At 35.9% G+C, this 19308-nt stretch overlaps 1 protein-coding gene and 1 long non-coding RNA gene across 2 annotated transcripts in view; both read left to right on the top strand.

Annotated features, from left to right (window-relative positions):
* LOC149090874 (uncharacterized) overlaps nucleotides 1-19308 on the top strand; it is a 74479-nt gene that overhangs the window by 46652 nt on the left and 8519 nt on the right. The gene's annotated exons all lie outside the window — the stretch shown is intronic.
* On the top strand, nucleotides 1610-17399 carry Atg101 (autophagy-related protein 101). Its single transcript, XM_089264681.1, has 3 exons — nucleotides 1610-1866; nucleotides 15467-15545; nucleotides 16340-17399. Exon 3 carries the CDS (start codon nucleotides 16621-16623, stop codon nucleotides 17275-17277), a length of 657 nt encoding a protein of 218 aa, XP_089120807.1. The 5' UTR covers nucleotides 1610-1866; nucleotides 15467-15545; nucleotides 16340-16620; the 3' UTR covers nucleotides 17278-17399.

Genomic DNA, 19308 nt, shown 5'->3' with positions numbered 1-19308 from the left:
TAGTGAAGGGTATACCGAAATTTGTAAAGCGTGTGCAAAGTTCATACAAAATGCTATCTTTTTCATGATTATTTCTAAAAAGGGTATGAAAGTGTTGATGCTCATAATGAAAATGTTTTCGCGATGAGCATGCACACACACAGTCTCCGTTGCTACATGTATTATGAGCATTTGTATGCCTGTGTGCGAAGCTCTTGCTGCCTGTAGAAATTTTGAGGCCCAACATTTGCATTTGGTCGAGTAACTCATACGCATAGTTGTGTGTGGTATAGTGACTGGCGGGTAGCTCGCACTTATATTTAAGCACCTGATTTCATTTTAAAATATCGTGGGTTTGTCTATCAGAAGGAATTCTTAAACAAACGTAGTACCTGATGAAGATCAGTATACCTGTTCATATATGTACATATGTACATATACAGGTGCATGCCAATACAAATAAACTTATAATAAGAATTGGCAAATGCACTTATCACTTTAGTTAGACAGCTACTTAAATAAAAGCGCGCCTCTTCAATTCAAACCTAAAATCGTTCACACAACTCTATGTTGAGGTAGGCACAAGCCAATGCTCATGTCCCAAGCATCCTCCTCAAGATCGACCAAATGCCTTAAAATTGCTGGAGGCAGCAAGAGTTTGGCACACAGGCATACAAAACCGTGTACAAATATCAATTTTTGTGCGCTACAGAGTTGAATGATTTGGGTGACCATAGGGTAGAGTGACCATAGAGTAGGACACATAGCGCACAGCCGTGATTCATAAAATAACGGGACCATTTTTTTAGAGCGCCCGCAGCGCACTGGCTTTGTCGGGCTGCTCGAGCCCAAAGAGACTGAGCCGAGCAAATACAAAGTTGAACAGTCTCTTATGCACATTTTTTCGGCGTTGAAAAACATTGTTCTACATGATTCGTCTATGTGTTTAGTCAGTGCTACCAGTGCTGGGCTTCAAAATTTCTACAGGCAGCAAGAGCTTCGCACACAGGCATACAAATGCTCATAGTACATTTAGCAAGGGAGTGTGTGTGCATGCTCATCGCGGAAACATTTTTATTATGAGCAACAACGCTTTCATACCCTTTTTAGAATCATGAAAAAGCTAGCATTTTGTATGAACGTGGCAAACGTTTTACAAATTTCGGTATACCCTTCACTTAAAAGGAAAGAGCTGGGATCGTCGCGAACAAAAATTTAAATTTTTGTGCGCGGCTGAGAGTATGATTTCAGCGACCATAGAGAGCGAGGGGGAGGGACTGAGAGACAGAGTAGAGTAGTAGAGTAGAAAAAATGGCTCATAGCTGTGCTTCATACGGAATTTCGATTGAGCGCTCACAGCGCACTGTTTTTGCCGTGCAGTATTTTCATTGCTCGAACCTCCAGCGACCGAGCCGAGCAAATACGAAGTATAGCGGTCGACCAACTTAACAGTTTCGAGCTGTAGAAAAATTTGTTCTACATGTCTCATCTATGTGTTGTCTGGTCAGTGGTGCTACAATCAAATGTCACAAAGAAATAATAAATATATCGATGGTGCAAGAAAGCTATCGATCTATCGGGTATTCAATATCCATCAATAGATCGGCCTACCACCTCTACTAGATATAAATCGAAAAGCAATTAAATAATTTGTTTGCTAAAATAAAATGTCGATGTTCATATTTCATATTTCGGGAATTACGCATATTATGCTGTACAAAATGCATATTGGTCAATAAAATGAATTATTAAAGCATCACAATAACACCAATATATTCAATTGAAAAGGAGGCACAGATTGAGCTAACGACCTCAATTAGTTTAGTCTTTATCTTCAGCATGACCAACTTAAAAAAATAATAATTTGAGTTAGTACCATATATGTATGTAAGTATTATTTTGTTCATACATGGTGTACACAAATACATTGTGTACATGCACACAGTGAAATTACTCACGCAGTTAATCAATTTATGTATGTTAAGCATCTTTCTTATTAATATAAAATCGATTTTTACAGATAAAATAGAATTATTTCTGCATTTAATATTAATTATATCAACAGTCAGCGCTATACATACATATGTACACTTTGACACGAAAGTGTTTTTACATGGCCAAAAAATTATGCATATACATATTTGATCAACATTAAGTGTGAGATTTCAAAAAAGTTTCTTATTCATTATGTCTATTAAGTTGTCTTACATATACTTATACATGTATGTATGTATGTACTTGCTATGTACTATTTTTTATTTCTTCTTATTGCTAAAGTCGCATTTGCCGTTGTTTTCGGCGTTGTTAATGTGAACAGCTGTGGTCAATGCTATGTTTTGAAGAATTTCATCATATTTTGTTTTTTTAAAGCTGATAAAATCTTGAACAAATTAAAAATGCCAGGGAAGCGATTGTCGTTTGACATGATTCAATTCGTTTATTATAACCATTCCATTGGGGAATCGGTGTCAGAGATTGCAAAAATGTTTATAATATCGAAGAGGATTGTTTAACCCGCGCACAGAACAATGAAACACTGGATCCAAAGCGTTCAACCCGACGACCTCGGGCGCTAACAGAGCGTATTCTGACCAGGAAAGTTAATGATAATCCAACACTTTCGACCAGAACGCTTGCTAGGGAGCTGTAGAAGGAATGTCGTATTGACATATCCCCCGAAAGTGTGCGCAGAGGTCTAAAAAGTAACGACTTTGCATGCCGAGTCTCGTCGGAATAAAGCATTATTGTCGTCGGATCATGAAAAAGGACGTCTAACATTCATGTGTGAGATGAAGATGATGTTGTACTACAACGATGAACCCAGCCGTGTTTGGCGGAAGTGGGTTGAAAGCCCTTGAACGGAAAAATATAATTCCCACTATTAGGTTCGGAAAACTTTCAGTGATGATCTGGCGGTATATTTCTAGTAAAGGAGTTGGAGAGTTGTGCTTTATCGAGAGCGCAATGGATGCCAAACAGTTCTTGGTGATTTTACTCACGCATCTAGTGCCCAGTGCCTGCAAGTTTGCATTTTTTAGGGATGGTAAACCAAACACAAAGCCAGTCAAGTGTTGGCTTCTTTACAATTGTGCAAAGGTGTTGGATACTCCTGAACAAAGCCCCGACCTTAAATTCATAGAGAAACTGTAGGCTGATCTCAATAAAACGACAGCGAAGAAGGTCGAACAAACAAAAAAGGGAAATGGGAGAAAACACCGGTGGAATATGTCAAAAAACTAATAAATTCCATGAGTAGACGTTTAGAAGCGGACATTGAAGCCAATGTGGATCATACAAAACACTAATTTTTATAGTCAATATATGTAGTTATTATTGCCTTTTTCGAAAACTTTATGCCTGTGCAAACACTTTCGTGTCATGCATTTATTTAGATAATGTCAATTTACAAACGTATGCATGTATTCAGAGTGGGTCACAACTTATTTTCACGGCATAAAGTCTTGAAATAAAGCTAGAAGCCTAAATTTTTTTTTATTCATGGGTTCAGGGTACCCATTAAAAATGGGAAATCAGGGTATAATGGTTTTGTTAAAATGTATGTAACAGGCAGAAGGAGGCGTGGCAGACCTCGCAAAGTGTATATATTGATCCGTCTGTCTGTCCATCAGTGCGTATGAATGAACGCGTCGTTAAAACCTTACCGAAAGCTTTTTATGCTGTACGAAACTACTTTAAATAAGTTAAGTCTTTGCTGTAATTTATACCCCTATATACACCCCCTCACCATTTAAGGTGTTCCCACAAAGAAAAAAATTAACCCCCGCTACAAACAAAATTTTTGTTCCATCTAAAAGAAGTGTTAACAAAGAAATAAAAAAATTTTCTTTATGTATTTCCATACATTTATTGACTTTATGCCACCTATCACGAAAAATTGCCTATAGTGCAGTGGTATAGTAAAATTTGGAAAAATATATATATATATATATATAATATAATATATATTTAAATAATATTTAAAACTAATGAAAAAAAGAAGAGTCTCTTTCCATGTCACACTTATTTCATGCACTTCACTTTCAATGACTTTATTGCCAAAAAATTCTTAAATTAATATTTGGTTTGACACAGAATTTCGAACACAAGTTTGCTAATACGTTTAGGTATGACCACTGGGCTAGTGGATTGAATACGGCTCTAATGTATTTCTATACCGCTGTACGAAATAAGCTTTGAGCCACTGTATATACACTTGCGCGCAGAACTCTGCTTACACTTGCAAACAAACCCATATTTTTAAGTTTACATGTATATTATATTGAATATAGAAGACTTAAGGCAATAATTCTTTTTATACCCTGAACCCATTAAAAATGGGAAATCAGGGTATAATGGTTTTGTTGAAATGTATGTAACAGGCAGAAGGAGGCGTGGCAGACCCCACAAAGTATATATATTCTTGATCAAGGCGACGAGCTGAATCGATTTAGCCCTGTCCGTCTGTCTGTCCGTCCGTCCGTCCGTGCGTCCGTCTGTCCGTATGTTTGAACGCGTCGATTTCAGAAGATATAAGAGCTAGACTCTTCAACTTTTTTTTAAAATGTCCGTATATATCACGCGCATATCGAGTTTATCACTAAAAAAAAAAATTTACCCCCAACCCCTAAATCCACCCCCTCACCATCATTTTTGTAAAAGTTGTATATCAAATACTAGAGACTTGTGCTTCGGTATACACATACAGTTAAACATTATTATTGCGTTCTGAAAGTTTCATTACGATCGTACGTCTAGAAATTAAATTATTCAACAAATAAGTTCTCGTTATATTGCCAACACTGCAGCGCAACCCAAGCGCAAACGCCTGTATATGCGTGTGTTAATTTGTATGTGTACGTGTGTGCGTGTATTTGTTTGTATGCGTGTGTGTATGCGTGTGTGTGTGTGTGTGTGCGTGTGCGTGTGAGTGTGCTAACTATTATTGAAATATCAGTTGCTTGTAGGGTTCAGGGGATCTCGTAGTCGAGCAGTCTCGACTAGAGCTTTCTTACTTGTTTTTTATAACAATTTTCATATATTTATTAACATAATTATGTTTTTATTTTTTTTATTGAAACTATACCTAACATTAAAAAAAAACTAAACAAAAAACATAACCAAAAAATGACACCTCAAAAGTCTGCGTACACTTTAAGTTTGCTGCGTACAACGCAGGAATTTGTTAGTTGTTAGGATACCCTTTTTGTTTTAATACCTCGACCAAACGGCGAGTCATTGAGTCAACCAGCTTTTTAGTGTCCTCTGCCGTTATTTTGCCCCATTCCTCCATTATGACCTCCTTCAGCATGTTCTTATACCTTATGGTGTGCTGCCGAATCCTACGCTCGAGTTAGTCCCATAGATGCTTAATATGATTGAGGTCTGGGGACTGGGGAGGCGTTCGGAGTTGGCTTTTTACATTATAAAGTAGCCAGAGCTTTACATTGTGGGCTGTATGCTGCGGATCATTGTCCTGTTGGAAGCAAAATTCGCCCTCCGGCTGCAATTTCTGTGCACTCTGATTCAGATTCTCACTAAGAACTTTTATATAATCATTATGGTCCATTGTCGATTCTATAAAAGAGAGATTTCCCACGCCACTGGCCGCCATACATCCCCACACCATTACACCACCTCCACCATGCTTTACTGTAGATAATAAATTTTCCTAATCCATGGCTGTCCCGCTTTTTCTAAATACTATTTTCTTCCCTTTTATGCCAAATAGGCAAAACTTGCTCTCATCTGAGAAAATGACCTTTTTCATAAGCTTGAGGGCTTGGAAATGTGCTCATTGGCGAAGTCCATCCGTTTTTTTCTGCTCACATCTGATACAATCTTCCTACGTGCAACGCGGCCATGATAGCCCGCTTTTTTCCAAGTGCGTGCAACTTCCAGACATCCTTGGTGAGCAGTTATTATTGGATTTTGAGGCACCAATTGCATAATACGTTTTTTCTCTCGTTCCGTGAGCAAAAGTGGGCGACCGGACCGGGGCTTTGGCAATATGGAGCCTGACGAAACATAATTGTCGTAGACTCTTTGGCACGATGAATGAGTTCTGCCTACCAATTGACCGATTTTTCGGTAGGATTTGCCTTCCAACCGATATTTTAAAATAAGTTTACGAACTTCTACCGATAATTCTTTTTCTTTTTGCTCCATGATAAACCGCGTGTCAAATTTGCTTTCAAATTTATAGCAAATTACGCAAATCAGCGAAGAGGAATTAAAGAAACATTCAAAAACTAACGGTGATCGTGAATTGCAGCACAGTACGCAGCAAACTTAGTGTACGCAGACTTTTGAGGTGTCATTTTTTGGTTATGTTTTTTGTTTATAGTTTTTTTTTTTCAATGTTAGGTATAGTTTAAAAAAAATAAATGATAACATAATAATGTTAATAAATAAATGAAAATTGTTATAAAAAAAAAGAATTATTAAGTCTTCTATATTCAATACAATATACATGTAAACTTAAAAATCTGGGTTTTCTTGCAAGTGTACGCAGAGTTCTGTGAGCAAGTGTACATACATACAGTTTGGCAAGAAAGCGTTTACACACAGGGAAAAAATATTATTTTTTGCTTTGAAGCGAAATAAAAATAGTAAAAATATGCATATTCTATTTTTTTTAACGAAAGTAGGTAAATTTAACTATATACTATATTAGTAAATAAAAAAAATATGTTTTTATTAACAAAAGAAAATAACAAAAAACAAAAGAAGTAACAGAAATCAGCTGACGCGAAAGTGTTTACACAACTAAAACTATTTATTCATTAAAGTGTTTTAACTACTTTGTAGCTAAAGTTAGTATATTGTGTGGCCACCGTTAGCATCTATGACTGATCCCAAGCATCTTTTAATCGAGTGGACCAGGTTATATTTTGCCATTCCTCCAAAACAATGGTTTTCAACTCTGTTTTATTTATTGGTTGCCTTTTGGCGGTTCTCTTCAGATAAGCCCAGAAATTCTCAATGGGATTTAAATCCGGGCTTTGAGCTAGCGTATCCAACACATTTTTACAATTATAAAGTAGCCAGCACCTAACAATATTTGCCTTATGTTTGGGATCGTTGTCTTGATAAAACCTATAAGTTGGTTTACTAATGGCAAAGAACCCAAATTTGTTGGCACTGGCTACTAAATGTGTGCGCAAAATGTCCAAATACTGTCTAGCATCCATGGTGTTCAAAATAAAACATAGATCTCCAACTCCTTGAGATGCACCCTAGGACCATTATCGAAAGTTTTCCTAACTTTATAGTCAGTATAATATTTTTATTCTCAAGGGCTTTTAGGGGCTTGTGCCACACTCTAGTTGGACCATTGATATAATATAGCATCATCTTGGATTCATCGCGAAATATAACATCAAATCAATATGAATCTGGCTGATTTCCATGCATTCTAGCAAACTTTAGACGCATGTGAACGTGATCTGCCGACAACATTGTTTTTTTCCGCGCTGCTCGGGACGATAGATCGTTACGTTTTAGTGACACTTTCCCGGGAAATGGTTATGCCACATTCCTCCTGCAACTTACTGGTAACCTTCCTGGTCGAAGTAGTTGGCTTTCCATCAATTCATCTCAACGTAATCAGCTCTGGGTGTTAATAGACGAGGCCGATCTGTTTCAGGCTTTGACTCGAGCCTTTTCGATAGTTAAATTACCAGTAACCTCGTCTATCGATTCCCCAAATAAGATTGTTACGCTTCTTTATGGGCGTGGTATATCAAAAATCAAAAATCTGTAATTTTTTCATTTTTTCATTTTTTTAGCATAAGTATCCTAATTTTGCAACGAGGTTACGGTTAGTTTGTTCCATGAGCCGGCCAAAAATGAAGTATCTACACCCGGTAGGGGCGTGGCAAATCGAGAAAACTGAACTTTCTACATTATTAGAGCTAAACTTGGCTACTAAATTGCTAATAGGGTGTGAATGAGTACTGCAACGTTCTTACTTGTTTAATAATAATTAATATTAATATTATTTCATTAATTTAAATATGCAAATGAAAAACATAACATTGAATATGTAGAAAAAATCAACAAAAACAAAGATCACTTCTAAATAAAACTGTCAATAATGTGTTAGCTCACTTACAATCTAGGCAGCTTAACTTCAATTTGGTTTTGTTAAATGTAGGTAACAGGCAGATGGAGGCGTGGCAGACTCCACAAAGTATATATATTCTTGATCAGGGCGACGAGCTGAGTTGATTTAGCCCTGTCCGTCTATCTGTCTGTCCGTTCGTCCGTCTGTCCATATGTTTGAACGCGTCTATTTCAGAAGCTATGAGAGCTAGAGACGAACTTTTTTTTTTAGAATGTCCGTATATACAGCGCGATATCGAGTTTAGCTCCAAAAATCGATAACTCATCCCGTTATTTTTTAACTGTAAAAAACCTTATCAAAAGTCAGTAATCTAATTATATCTGCTACATCTTTAAAGCTAGAGTCTTCAATTTGAAAACATATATCCAGATGCATTTTATACAATCTCGATTTTTATATATAATTCACCCCCTACCCTCATATCCCCCTGATATCTGTAAATGGCGTATTTCAAATACTAGAGACTTGTGCTTTGGCAAGTGCTTGCATATCCATGTTATAATGATAATCTTAGTTTCATGAAGAAAGTACATCCACAAGAAAAGTTATTAAGTTCTTATACAACCTACACGGCAGCCCATGTATGTTTATGCGTGGGTGCGTATGATTGTTGTATTTCATGTGTAAGCAAGAAGAAGGAAAGAATTAGCATGATTATCATGATGAAGTATCAGTTGCTCGACGGGTCCAGGGGATATCGTAGTCGTGCAATCTCGACTAAAGCTCACTTACTTGTTTTAAATAATTTTGATATTAGTGTGCCTCCTCTGGGCATTTTAAACACGTTGAAGGCGTTTTTTATGAAACGAAATCAACAGATCTATCCGCTTCTTCAATTATGCGTTGCATGCGAAATTGAAGATTAGTTTTCCGACTTAATTTTTTGGTCACCTTCCGGCACTATGACATTATCAACCGTTTTCCTGGGCACAGAAAACATCTCCATCAATTCTCAAACGGATTTACCCATCTCTTTATTGTAGTTTAATAAAATATTAAATGCGTCACTAGCGAAAATTGACAAAATGCGAAAAAATGGAAAACAACTAATCACAGAACACATAGATCAGACACGTAGTGTAAAGCCTTTTGCACACTTTTCGAGCGTAACTACCCAGACCACTTCGTATTTGTTCGGCTCCTCACTTTCAGGTTCGGGCTACGACATTATAGGGTCACAAAATCATTTCTCTTCATGCGCTCCACTGAGATGGTAGACTTTGAAACAAAATATGTCTCTATGCTCAATGTTTCCCTTGCTCTCTCTCTCTCTCGATGCTCTCTTAAATATGTATATGTATATATGCATGTGAGCTCAAGCAGTAGCTGGCGAAAATTAAAATTTCTTCGTGTTAGAATCCCGTTTCTTTCCTTCTATGTAAAGAATATAATTAACTCTTCAATTTTTTTGCCGTGCTCATGAAAAATGTTTGCTTTTTCATGATTGTTTGTAGGGTATAAAAGCGTTGATGCGAATAATAAAAATGTTTTCACGACGAGCACACACACACTTACAGTCCCTTGCTACATGTATGAGCATCTGCATGCCTATGTGCGAAGCTCTTTAAATTTTGTGCTTGTTAGCGTGCATTGTATATTTTGGACAAAATTAGCTAATTTCTTCGTATTGCATCTCTACGTAAAGTGACAAAAGAAGTATGCAGAGATAGCTAAACTTATGTTCGGACTAGCAAAACTGTAACACGAATTTAATGTTGCATCTTCAATGGCCTGTAATTTTGCTTCTACTTAATCGCCTAAGATCTTAATTTTCTTTTATTAGTAAGATATTTAGCTGCCTTATCTGAAAATTTGAATTCATTGTTGATATACCTGAACCCTTCAAGCTGATATTCTAATCATTTTGCATTTCTTTAATGCACACAGACATGCACATGAATCCAGACGCACGCATTAGCCCACGCTTTGCCAACTGCGTAGTAAGCAGCAACTGCGCTTGGGCTGCGCTGCAGTGTGGGCAATATTCTAAGAATTTATTTGTTGAATAATTCTTCTGTAGACATACAATATTAATGAAACTTTCAGAACGTAATCATAATGTTCGAATGTGTGTGTGTATTCTTGATCAGAGCGACAAGCTGAATCGATTTGGCCCTGTCCGTCTGTATATAGCGTCCGTATATAGCGCGCTCATATCGAGTTTATCATTAAAAAACAATAACTCATTCCGATACTTTTTTATCGATAAAAAACCTTATCGAAGATCACTTAAAAAATTATATTTCCTACATCTTTTTTAAATGTATATTAAGATGCATTTCATACAGTTTCGGTTTTTGTTAAAATCGAGCATGTGTATATATATAAGAGAAATTTTTATACTCATTCACGAAAGTGAAATGAGTATATGAGTTTTATCAAATGCCCGTCTAGCTGTCTGTCCGTCTGTTCGTATGAACGCAGCTCAATTCGGCTCTATTGAAGCTAGAGACTTGAAATTTAGAACACATACTTGTTTATATCGATTTATAAAGTGTTAAAATTTTCCCGGATCGCTCTCTAGGGGCGTGGAAAATCAGAAAACACATTTTCCGATATACCAAAAATCATATTGGAGGAAGCGCTAGAAAGCTGAAATTTTGAAAGTAGATCTGCGTCGACCATCCAAGATCGCGAGCTAAGGCGTATATATCTACGCCAATTGGGGTGTGGTAAATCGGACCTGAAGATATAGTGATTTTTCAAAGTCTGCTCTATTTTGGACACTATTGATGCTAGAGACCTCAAATTTTAAATATATACTTGGGCTGACCTCCCAAGACGAAAAAGCTGCGACGGAAATATGTCTGCCCACAGATTTGCGTGGCAAACCCCAAAAGTTTACATCTTCTACAGTATTAGTCTTTACGCGACACTCATATGAGAGCGTCACACGAATTAGTCATTGCAATGTGTCTGACCGAAACCGATTCTAAACAAAACAAAGAGAGCCGCTCAGAGCGAGATCGTTATGAAGCAGAGCATATACGAAAAAACGATTAACTCTCATTTGCTAACTCTGTTAATGCCATATGCCATCATTTTTGAGTACCGTCGCACCATTTCAGGATACGCTCACCTAATATCCTTGTTCCTCCCCCACAACTCTATCATTCCTCTTGGAGCCAGCCATAATTTGCTGGCTACGATTTCACATGACTCCATATATTTTCAAGGAAATTCACGTCTGACAATAGCCCCTTCCCTTTTATGCACGTGACTCCTTGCCATATAACGTAGTTTTCAAACAAATAGGACGTGTTCTTTAAGCCATTGTTCTGCATTTTTTAGTTTAAAGCCCATATATTTACTTTATTCTCCCAAATTATCTTGTAAAATGATCAGGTATTATTCCTGAAACGTTATTCCTTCGATTAATACAAAGGGTTCAACCCCAGATTTGTTAATGTTGCCCTAAATCATTTTACAAGAAAATTTGGGAGAATTAAATGAATATACCCTTAACCCATTGAGAATGGTAAGTCAGGGTATAATGGTTGTCCTTCCAAAAGGAGTCCGTTCCGTATAAATGGTCCAGATTACAAAAGCAGCTTGCTTCCCAGAATAAGAAGGCAAGTGTTGTTGTGTGATTTTTGTTTTCGTTTTATCCGCCGTGACGAGTCACTTTTCTGATTTTGTTGAGCCGTGCGAACGTGAATTTAAATAATATATTTTATAAATTGTCTTGTTGCAATATATTAGTGAAAGCAGTTCAAACATACAAACGATGCTCTGTCTGGTATGTATAAATTATCTTAATATAATTTTGAATGACAAAAAATTAATAATGTTTAGTTAACAGATGCTATTAAAACCAATGGGTGGACAGGAACTGCTTTCGGGCTCACAAGGGTCGGCTTGCAGAAGTTTGATTAAAAACCACAAATAATTGTATAAATAAATACGTAATATTACAAAATAAATTATTCTTATCAATTTAAATAAAAAACAGTACATTACTGAATCGTTTCTATATTTCCATTAGTAATCAATTATTTATGCAATTACATTTGCTAAGAAGTAAGCCATATTATATAGTGGGAAAATGGGTTGCGGGTATATTGTGTTGTAATGTACGCACATTACTAACCCATAAGCGATTTTGAAATTGCATACGGCGTTTACAATGGCTCTTAATAGTTTACTACTTATTTAGATTTCAAGGCAAGTGCCTAAACAATGGTTTTGTTGAAATGTATGTAATAGGTGGAATAAGGCGTGGCAGACCCCACAAAGTATATATATTCTTGATCAGGGTGACGAACTGAGTTGATTTAGCCCTGTCCGTCTGTCCGTATGTTCGAACGCGTCGATCTCAGAAGTTATGAGAGCTACAGACTTGAACTTTTTTTAGAATGTCCGTGTATAAAGCGCGATATCGAGTTCAGCTCAAAAAATCGATAACCCAACCCCTTTTTTTATCGATAAAACCTTATCGAAAACTAGTAATTTAATTATATTTGCTACATCTTTAGAGCTAGAGTCTTCGATTTTTGTTAAAATGTACCCCAAAATACCCCATTTCTCAAAAGGATGTACACCCGCAAACCGTTCGTTGGGCTATAAAATCATTTGACTTTAAATCTTATACTCCTCGCAAAAAGCCAATTTTTTTGACTCCGGCGGGCTCTTACGCGTGTAGAAAAGACCTGGAGAGGCCCTAAGTCCAATAAATACAAAAAAGAAGATAAAGCACGGCGGCGGTGGACTTATGGTTCGGGGCTGTATAGCTGCATGGGTCGTTGGCAGCTTGGAGTTTGTTGAAGGAGTGATGAACCTATATGAACACCTATATTAACATTCTGAAAGACTTGGTATAGGGTCAGATTATTACTTCCAAAAAGAAACGACCCTAAACATAAGGCAATGAGTACCCGTATCTTTCTGGCCTACAACACACCTCATTTATTATAGACGTCACCACAGAGTGCCGACATAAACCCAATAGAGAATGTGTGGAATATGCGAGAAAACAAAATGCGCAAACACCAAATCAGCAGCAAAAAGCAGAAAAAGAATAAAAGTATGGAACGATTAGAATATCAGATTGGAAGGTTCAGGGTATCTCCTATTCGAGCAGTCTCGACTAGAGCCTTCTTACTTGCTAGTGATTTGCGCGCTATATATACGGACACTTAAAAAAAAAAGAAGTCTCTAGCTCTTGTATCTTCTGAAATCGACGCGTTCAAGCATACGGACAGACAGTCAGGGTTAAATCGACTCACCTCACTTTCCAATGTGTTCAGGGTGTAAAAGTTGTTAGGTAATAGAGCTATGATGCGAGAAAGTGTTTAGAAAAGTCAGCAGCTAGCCAAATCGATGCATGATATATATATATATATATTATATATTATTGGCAAGCCATACTCTGTATTGCCAAAATTACGTATGTAAGTCATAAAGGCTCATTTGAAGTCACTCTAAACTACTTAATCGCGCGACAATGATCATCCTATCATTTCACTAACCCGATCAACGGTAAATTTTGGGCTTAACAATTTGCACAGGCAACAAGAGTTACGCACACAGGCACCTAAATGCTCATATACATATGTATGTAGTATGTAGTATATGTAGTAAAGCATGCCTTTATGCGTATCAACGCTCTCACACCCTTCCCACAAATAATCATCAAACGCTTACAGTTTGTATGCAAGAGCGTGGCAAACGCTATTAAGATTTCGGTATACCCTTCACTCAAAAGGAAAGAGCTGGGATCGTCGCACAGTGGAGCCTTTGCCGACAGAGCGTGGCAAAAATCAAAAAAGGTACCTTAAGCGATTTTTAAAAAGTTGATGTCATATGAAAATAAATCGATCTACTGGTTTGTATCCGAAAGATTTTTGAAAATCAGTCAATTTTAAGGGTAGTTATAGCCCTTCAAAATTTGGGAAAGTGGCAAAGTTGTGAAAAGCAGCGAGTTTTTGTGAAAAATATCCCACTTGTCAATAGAATTGTAGGAAAAATCTTTCACCAATTTTTGCAGTGTTGGTTGCGATTTAAAGAATGGATTATTACTAATAGAATAAACAAAAAATTAAGTTAATACGACTTTTCATTGCAGAGCTGGTTTAAGTTTACTAAACCTCTAAATTTGACCATTTTTGTTTACCTAAAGTAGTCTATATCTTTTGAGTTCCGCCGAGTTCCGAGCATCGATTTATACACACGTGTTTCTGAATATGTCCTCTTTAATATAAATAAAACTTTTGCTGCCACCAGGTTCCACCCTGGGTTTCTATAGTACAAAACGAACCCAAAGTCGGCATAAAAAAGGTCAAATCTGCATGCAGCTGCATGCCGTAGGTAGAAATGCCGACGGCAAAACTACTTTACAGAAAATTAAAAAAAAAAAAATTTTTTTTTTTTTTATTTTTGTTTTTTTTTTTTTTTTTATTTGTTTTGTTATATTTATTGCATATAATTTAAATAAAATCAATTTCAACAAAATAATTTGTAGTTTTTCATACAAAAACATACATTTTAGGACAAAAATCACATTTTTCAGGTTTGAGGTAAAACTGTGAAGCACCCTGTTAACGCATCACCCTGTATTTTGGTTTATTTATAGCTTGAATTCTCTGTCGAATGCTTTTTAAATGTTTGAAATATCTTGCTTGGTTTAAAAGTTATGATTTTTGTAACGCAAAATGAGCAAAGGCTCCACTGTGCGTCGCGAACAAGTTTAAAATTTTGTACGCTGCTAAGCTAGTTGATTTGAGAGCCCATACAGAGAAAGTGCGAGATGAGAGAAATACAGTGAAAGAGAGAGAGTAGGACAAAAAACGCAAATCGCATAGAGCGGAACCTTTTTGTTTGGGTTTTTGTAGCGCACTGATTTCGTCGTACTATCTTTCATTACCCAAGTCAAAAAATACCGAGCTGAGCGAATACGAAGTTGGTTCGAACCCACGAGCCACATTTTTCAGTGTTGAAAAAATTTGTTCTACATGTCTAGTGTATGTATTATTTGGATAGTGGCAAAGTAGAAGTTCGATACGGCACCGTGACTTTATTTGTACAATGAAGTTGTTTATTATATGTAATCACTATTGGTGAATATGTATACAAAGAAGTAAGTTGTTTCCTAAAGTATGAGTTATACATACAGTGACGAACTAAATTATTGGCATAGCAAGCTTTCTAGACTTTATAGCAATTTTTACGGTATTTTTAAATGCTTTTTTAATAAAACAAAAAATTGTCTATATAGAATAGGGTATTAATTATATTATTAAACAATATGTATATATTGCGAACAAATTTCAATGTATCAATTCATTGGCTCTTAAGTTAAGTATTTTATCGTGTTTATATTTTTAGCATAATAACATATATTAATTTATTTTTACACATTTTTAGGTTCTGAGTATACGTTTAACAAAAGCACATGTATAACAGAGCCTACCATTTGGGGTAAAAGTTGCCAAAATTGTTATTGGTGAGTATTATATACACTGGTCGGCATAAATATATTTACGAAAAATTTTTCGTGTACTTTGGGCATAGTCCTCGGCTTTTTTCAACAACAACAAGAACTTAGGGGATGAGCATCTACCATGGTCTTTTTCTCTACAAGCATTTTACATTCTGGCAAAACAATTCGTTTTCAATATGAGTTCTACTCCAAGAAGCTTTTATCTGTTTCTGGTTCCTTAATGAAATTAACTAGTTTTTTACACCCTTAACCCATAGAAAATGTGAAATAATGGTATAATGGTTTTGTTAAAAGTGTGCAACAAGCAGAAGGAGGCATGGCAGACGCCACAAAGTATATATATTCTTGATCAGTGTAACGAGCTGTATCGATTTAACCTTGTCCGATAGTCTGCCTGTCCGTCTGTATATGTAAACGCGTCGATCTCAGAGGATATAAGAGCCAGAGACTTGAATTTGTTTTCTATGTCTGTATATATCAGGCGCATATCGAGATTTTCTCTAAAAATCGAGATCTACTGCCGTTTTTTGTTTCATAAAAACTCAGTCGAAATACTTATGCCACGTACAAATTTGATACTTGCATGCATTCTTATCAGCAGGAAGAGCATGCAAAATGTAACCCGCATGAAATTTTTTATACATGGATTCTTTGCTTTGATCACAATTTTCGTTCTTATAACATTACTGAGCAAAACCAATTTTAATAGTCAAAAAACTTTTTCGTCAAAATACTCATACCGACTAGTGTATGTATACAGTAGAATCCGATTTATTTAAATATTTTTTTCTCTCCAGATTTTCATCACAAGACTGTTGCAATGAATTATAATTTCAAGCTGAAGAACGCAATAATTTTATATTAAGTCAATTAATTATGTTAAAAGTGTTAAGAAGTAAGTGGTAACTACTACATGTGTTATTGAAATATTGCATCAAGGAAAACCATTTAGCAATTGAGCTAAGTTTAAAAATAAAGTTAATTTAGAAAAAAATAATATATTATATATATCATACGGTGTATAGATTAAGAAGTGCTCCCAGGGAGTGTCTCCTTAAATATAAGAAGTAATATTAACATGAATGCACGTTCACAGATTTTTGATCTTACCATGGAAGGTCGGCAGGTGGATGAAGCGGTGGCTAGCATTTTTCATACAGTATTATTTCATCGCTGTTCTGGTAAATATATGTATACTGGGGATGCACAGTATTCTATAGGTACCGTGGGTTACTCTGATGTTGATTGTGACTTTATTGACTTTACCTATGTTTGTTGTACTTCGGAAAGCCTCATACGCAAAGTAAAGCGTGCTATCAATATTTTTAGCGAAAAATTGCGGTCGAGTGATAGCTGTGGCTCTGGTCAGATAAGCTTAGAATTTTTTCAGAAAAAGAAAAATCGCTGGCTTTTCACACAGGAGTCTATTCCCTGGGAAGTGTGGACAATACATCTAGATTTAATTAAGCACGAAAACGAAGATGATCGACAGCTTTCTCGCGAAAATGTATCTGATCTACTCACTGAGAAAGTTATATACATTACAGAATTAATGAACCGTCATGATTATGTGCCTAAGACTCCCAGTCAAAGCGAGCTAGATCTAATTTTCGATACCTCGTTTCCAGATATACAACCCTATTTGTTTAAATTTGATTATTCGACCTCTGGGTCAACAGCACCTTCAATGGGAAATGCAGTGAAAAAGATAATTAAAGAAACACTTGCGATGTGACTACTAAAAATAAATATGGGGGAAATGTCTAAAAGAACATTTGGCTTAACAACAGAATGTAGGAATTACTTTTTAATATGTTTTTATTAATGTCTGTCTATACTGATTTTTTTTCTACTCAATTGAGACATGAGTTTTAAGCTTTTATTGGATTGTAAATATTTTTTATAAGATCAACCAATTTTACTTAGAAAGCCGTAAGCCTAATCGTTTGTATAAAACATCTGTATATATTAAATGATTTATATTATTATAAATTTTTAAGATCTAACCAGGTTATGTGGTCGGTCATATGCTAAGTAATCAAAATGTTTAACATAATTAATTTCTTATACTTATGAATAAAATACAATTATTTACAATCATTATATAGTCGAGTCTCGATCATTTTTACTCCTCTAAATCAAAAATCGCGAAAAATAAAAAAAAATCGCTATCGATGATTTAAATTGCTGTGTAAGTCGAAAAAGAAAACAAGAACTTTGCAGTCGGGCGTTACCGGCTTCAGAAAACTGATTAACATCCGATGAGTAATTTATTAGCTAAGTTTAACCTAATACTATGAAAATTCTGTTTTTCCCGCCCCTACTAAGCGTAGAACCACTGACCAGAGAACTTATAGAGTATACATGTAGAGCAAATTTTTCTACAGCTCGAAACTGTTAAAACAGTGCGCTGTGAGTGCTCAATCGAAATGGTCCCGGTTCCGTATGAAGCATAGCTATGTGCCATTTGTCCTACTTTCCTTCTCTCTCGCTATCTGTGGTCGCTGAAATCATCACTCTTAGCAACGCACAAAAATTGAAATTTTTCTTCGCGACGATCCCAGCTCTTTCCTTTTCAGTGAAGGGTATACCTGACAAGTGCACTTGCCAATACTTTGTGGCACTGTGACCGGCGAATAACTCCTACACACATATGTGTATGTGTGTAGTATAGTGACTGGCGGGTAACTCGCCATTATATTCAAACACCTGATTTCATTTCAATCAGAAGGAATTTAAAAAAAAGTAGTACCTGATTAAGCTCAGTATACAAAATGGAATGCGATTGTCGATCCTTTTATATATCCTTTATATATATATATATATATATATATATATATATATATATATATATATATATATATATATATATATATATATATTGTAATAATAAATGCATGTGGTATGTGTGTGTATATATGTTTGTATGTATATGCAAAAGGCATATACAGTTTAGCGTTTAAGCTGCGGCGTATACATAAGTGACCGATCATATTACGGCACTTATGTATAGCTGTTAAAATATAAATAAAGCAACAAAGTGTTGCTATGTTGTGGGCATGATAATGTTCGGGCATATGTAAAATCATATATTGTGTACACTACTATACTGTGAGCATATGCTATATATATATAATTACATTTTTAAACAATGCGGTTAGTTAAATAGAAATATAACTTTATTTTAATAGCATTGGAGTTGAACAAGTTTCTTCTTATGATGCAAATTTACAACTGACTCTAATTCTAAGCTTACAATGCAATGCGTCGGCGTTGACAGCTATAAAGCTCCAGCATGGGATGACATTGCCGTTACAAAGCTCTAGGTGGCCTGATCATGCAGTTACCTTTCTTGTAAAAGCTTTAATTGGCGTGATTCTGCCGTAACTTTGCTACAGAGTGGCTTAAGAGAGATTATAAGAGAAATTATGTATGCATACCAAATACTCTAATTGTTGGAGTATGATGAATACGTAACTCCTCCAACCCGAGAATGTAGCCTGTCCTCAGGCGGTACACTTGAAGTATTACCATTCTACATATTGTATCTTGAATTAGTTAACAATTAAGTGGACTTAATTCTAACAATTCATCTTTTTATACCCTGAACCCATTGAAAATGGGAAATCAGGGTATAATGGTTTTGTTAAAATGTATGTAACAGGCAGAAGGAGGCGTGGCAGACCCCACAAAGTATATATATTCCTGATCAGGGCGACGAGTTGAGTCGATTTGGCCCTGTCCGTCTGTCTGTCTGTCCGTCCGT

The sequence above is a fragment of the Drosophila navojoa genome, chromosome X, assembly GCF_054131105.1.
Source record: "Drosophila navojoa isolate 15081-1374.11 chromosome X, UAZ_NAV_1.0, whole genome shotgun sequence".
In the NCBI taxonomy this organism is placed as follows: Eukaryota; Metazoa; Arthropoda; class Insecta; order Diptera; family Drosophilidae; genus Drosophila; species Drosophila navojoa.
This window is presented reverse-complemented; position numbering and strand designations above follow the sequence as displayed.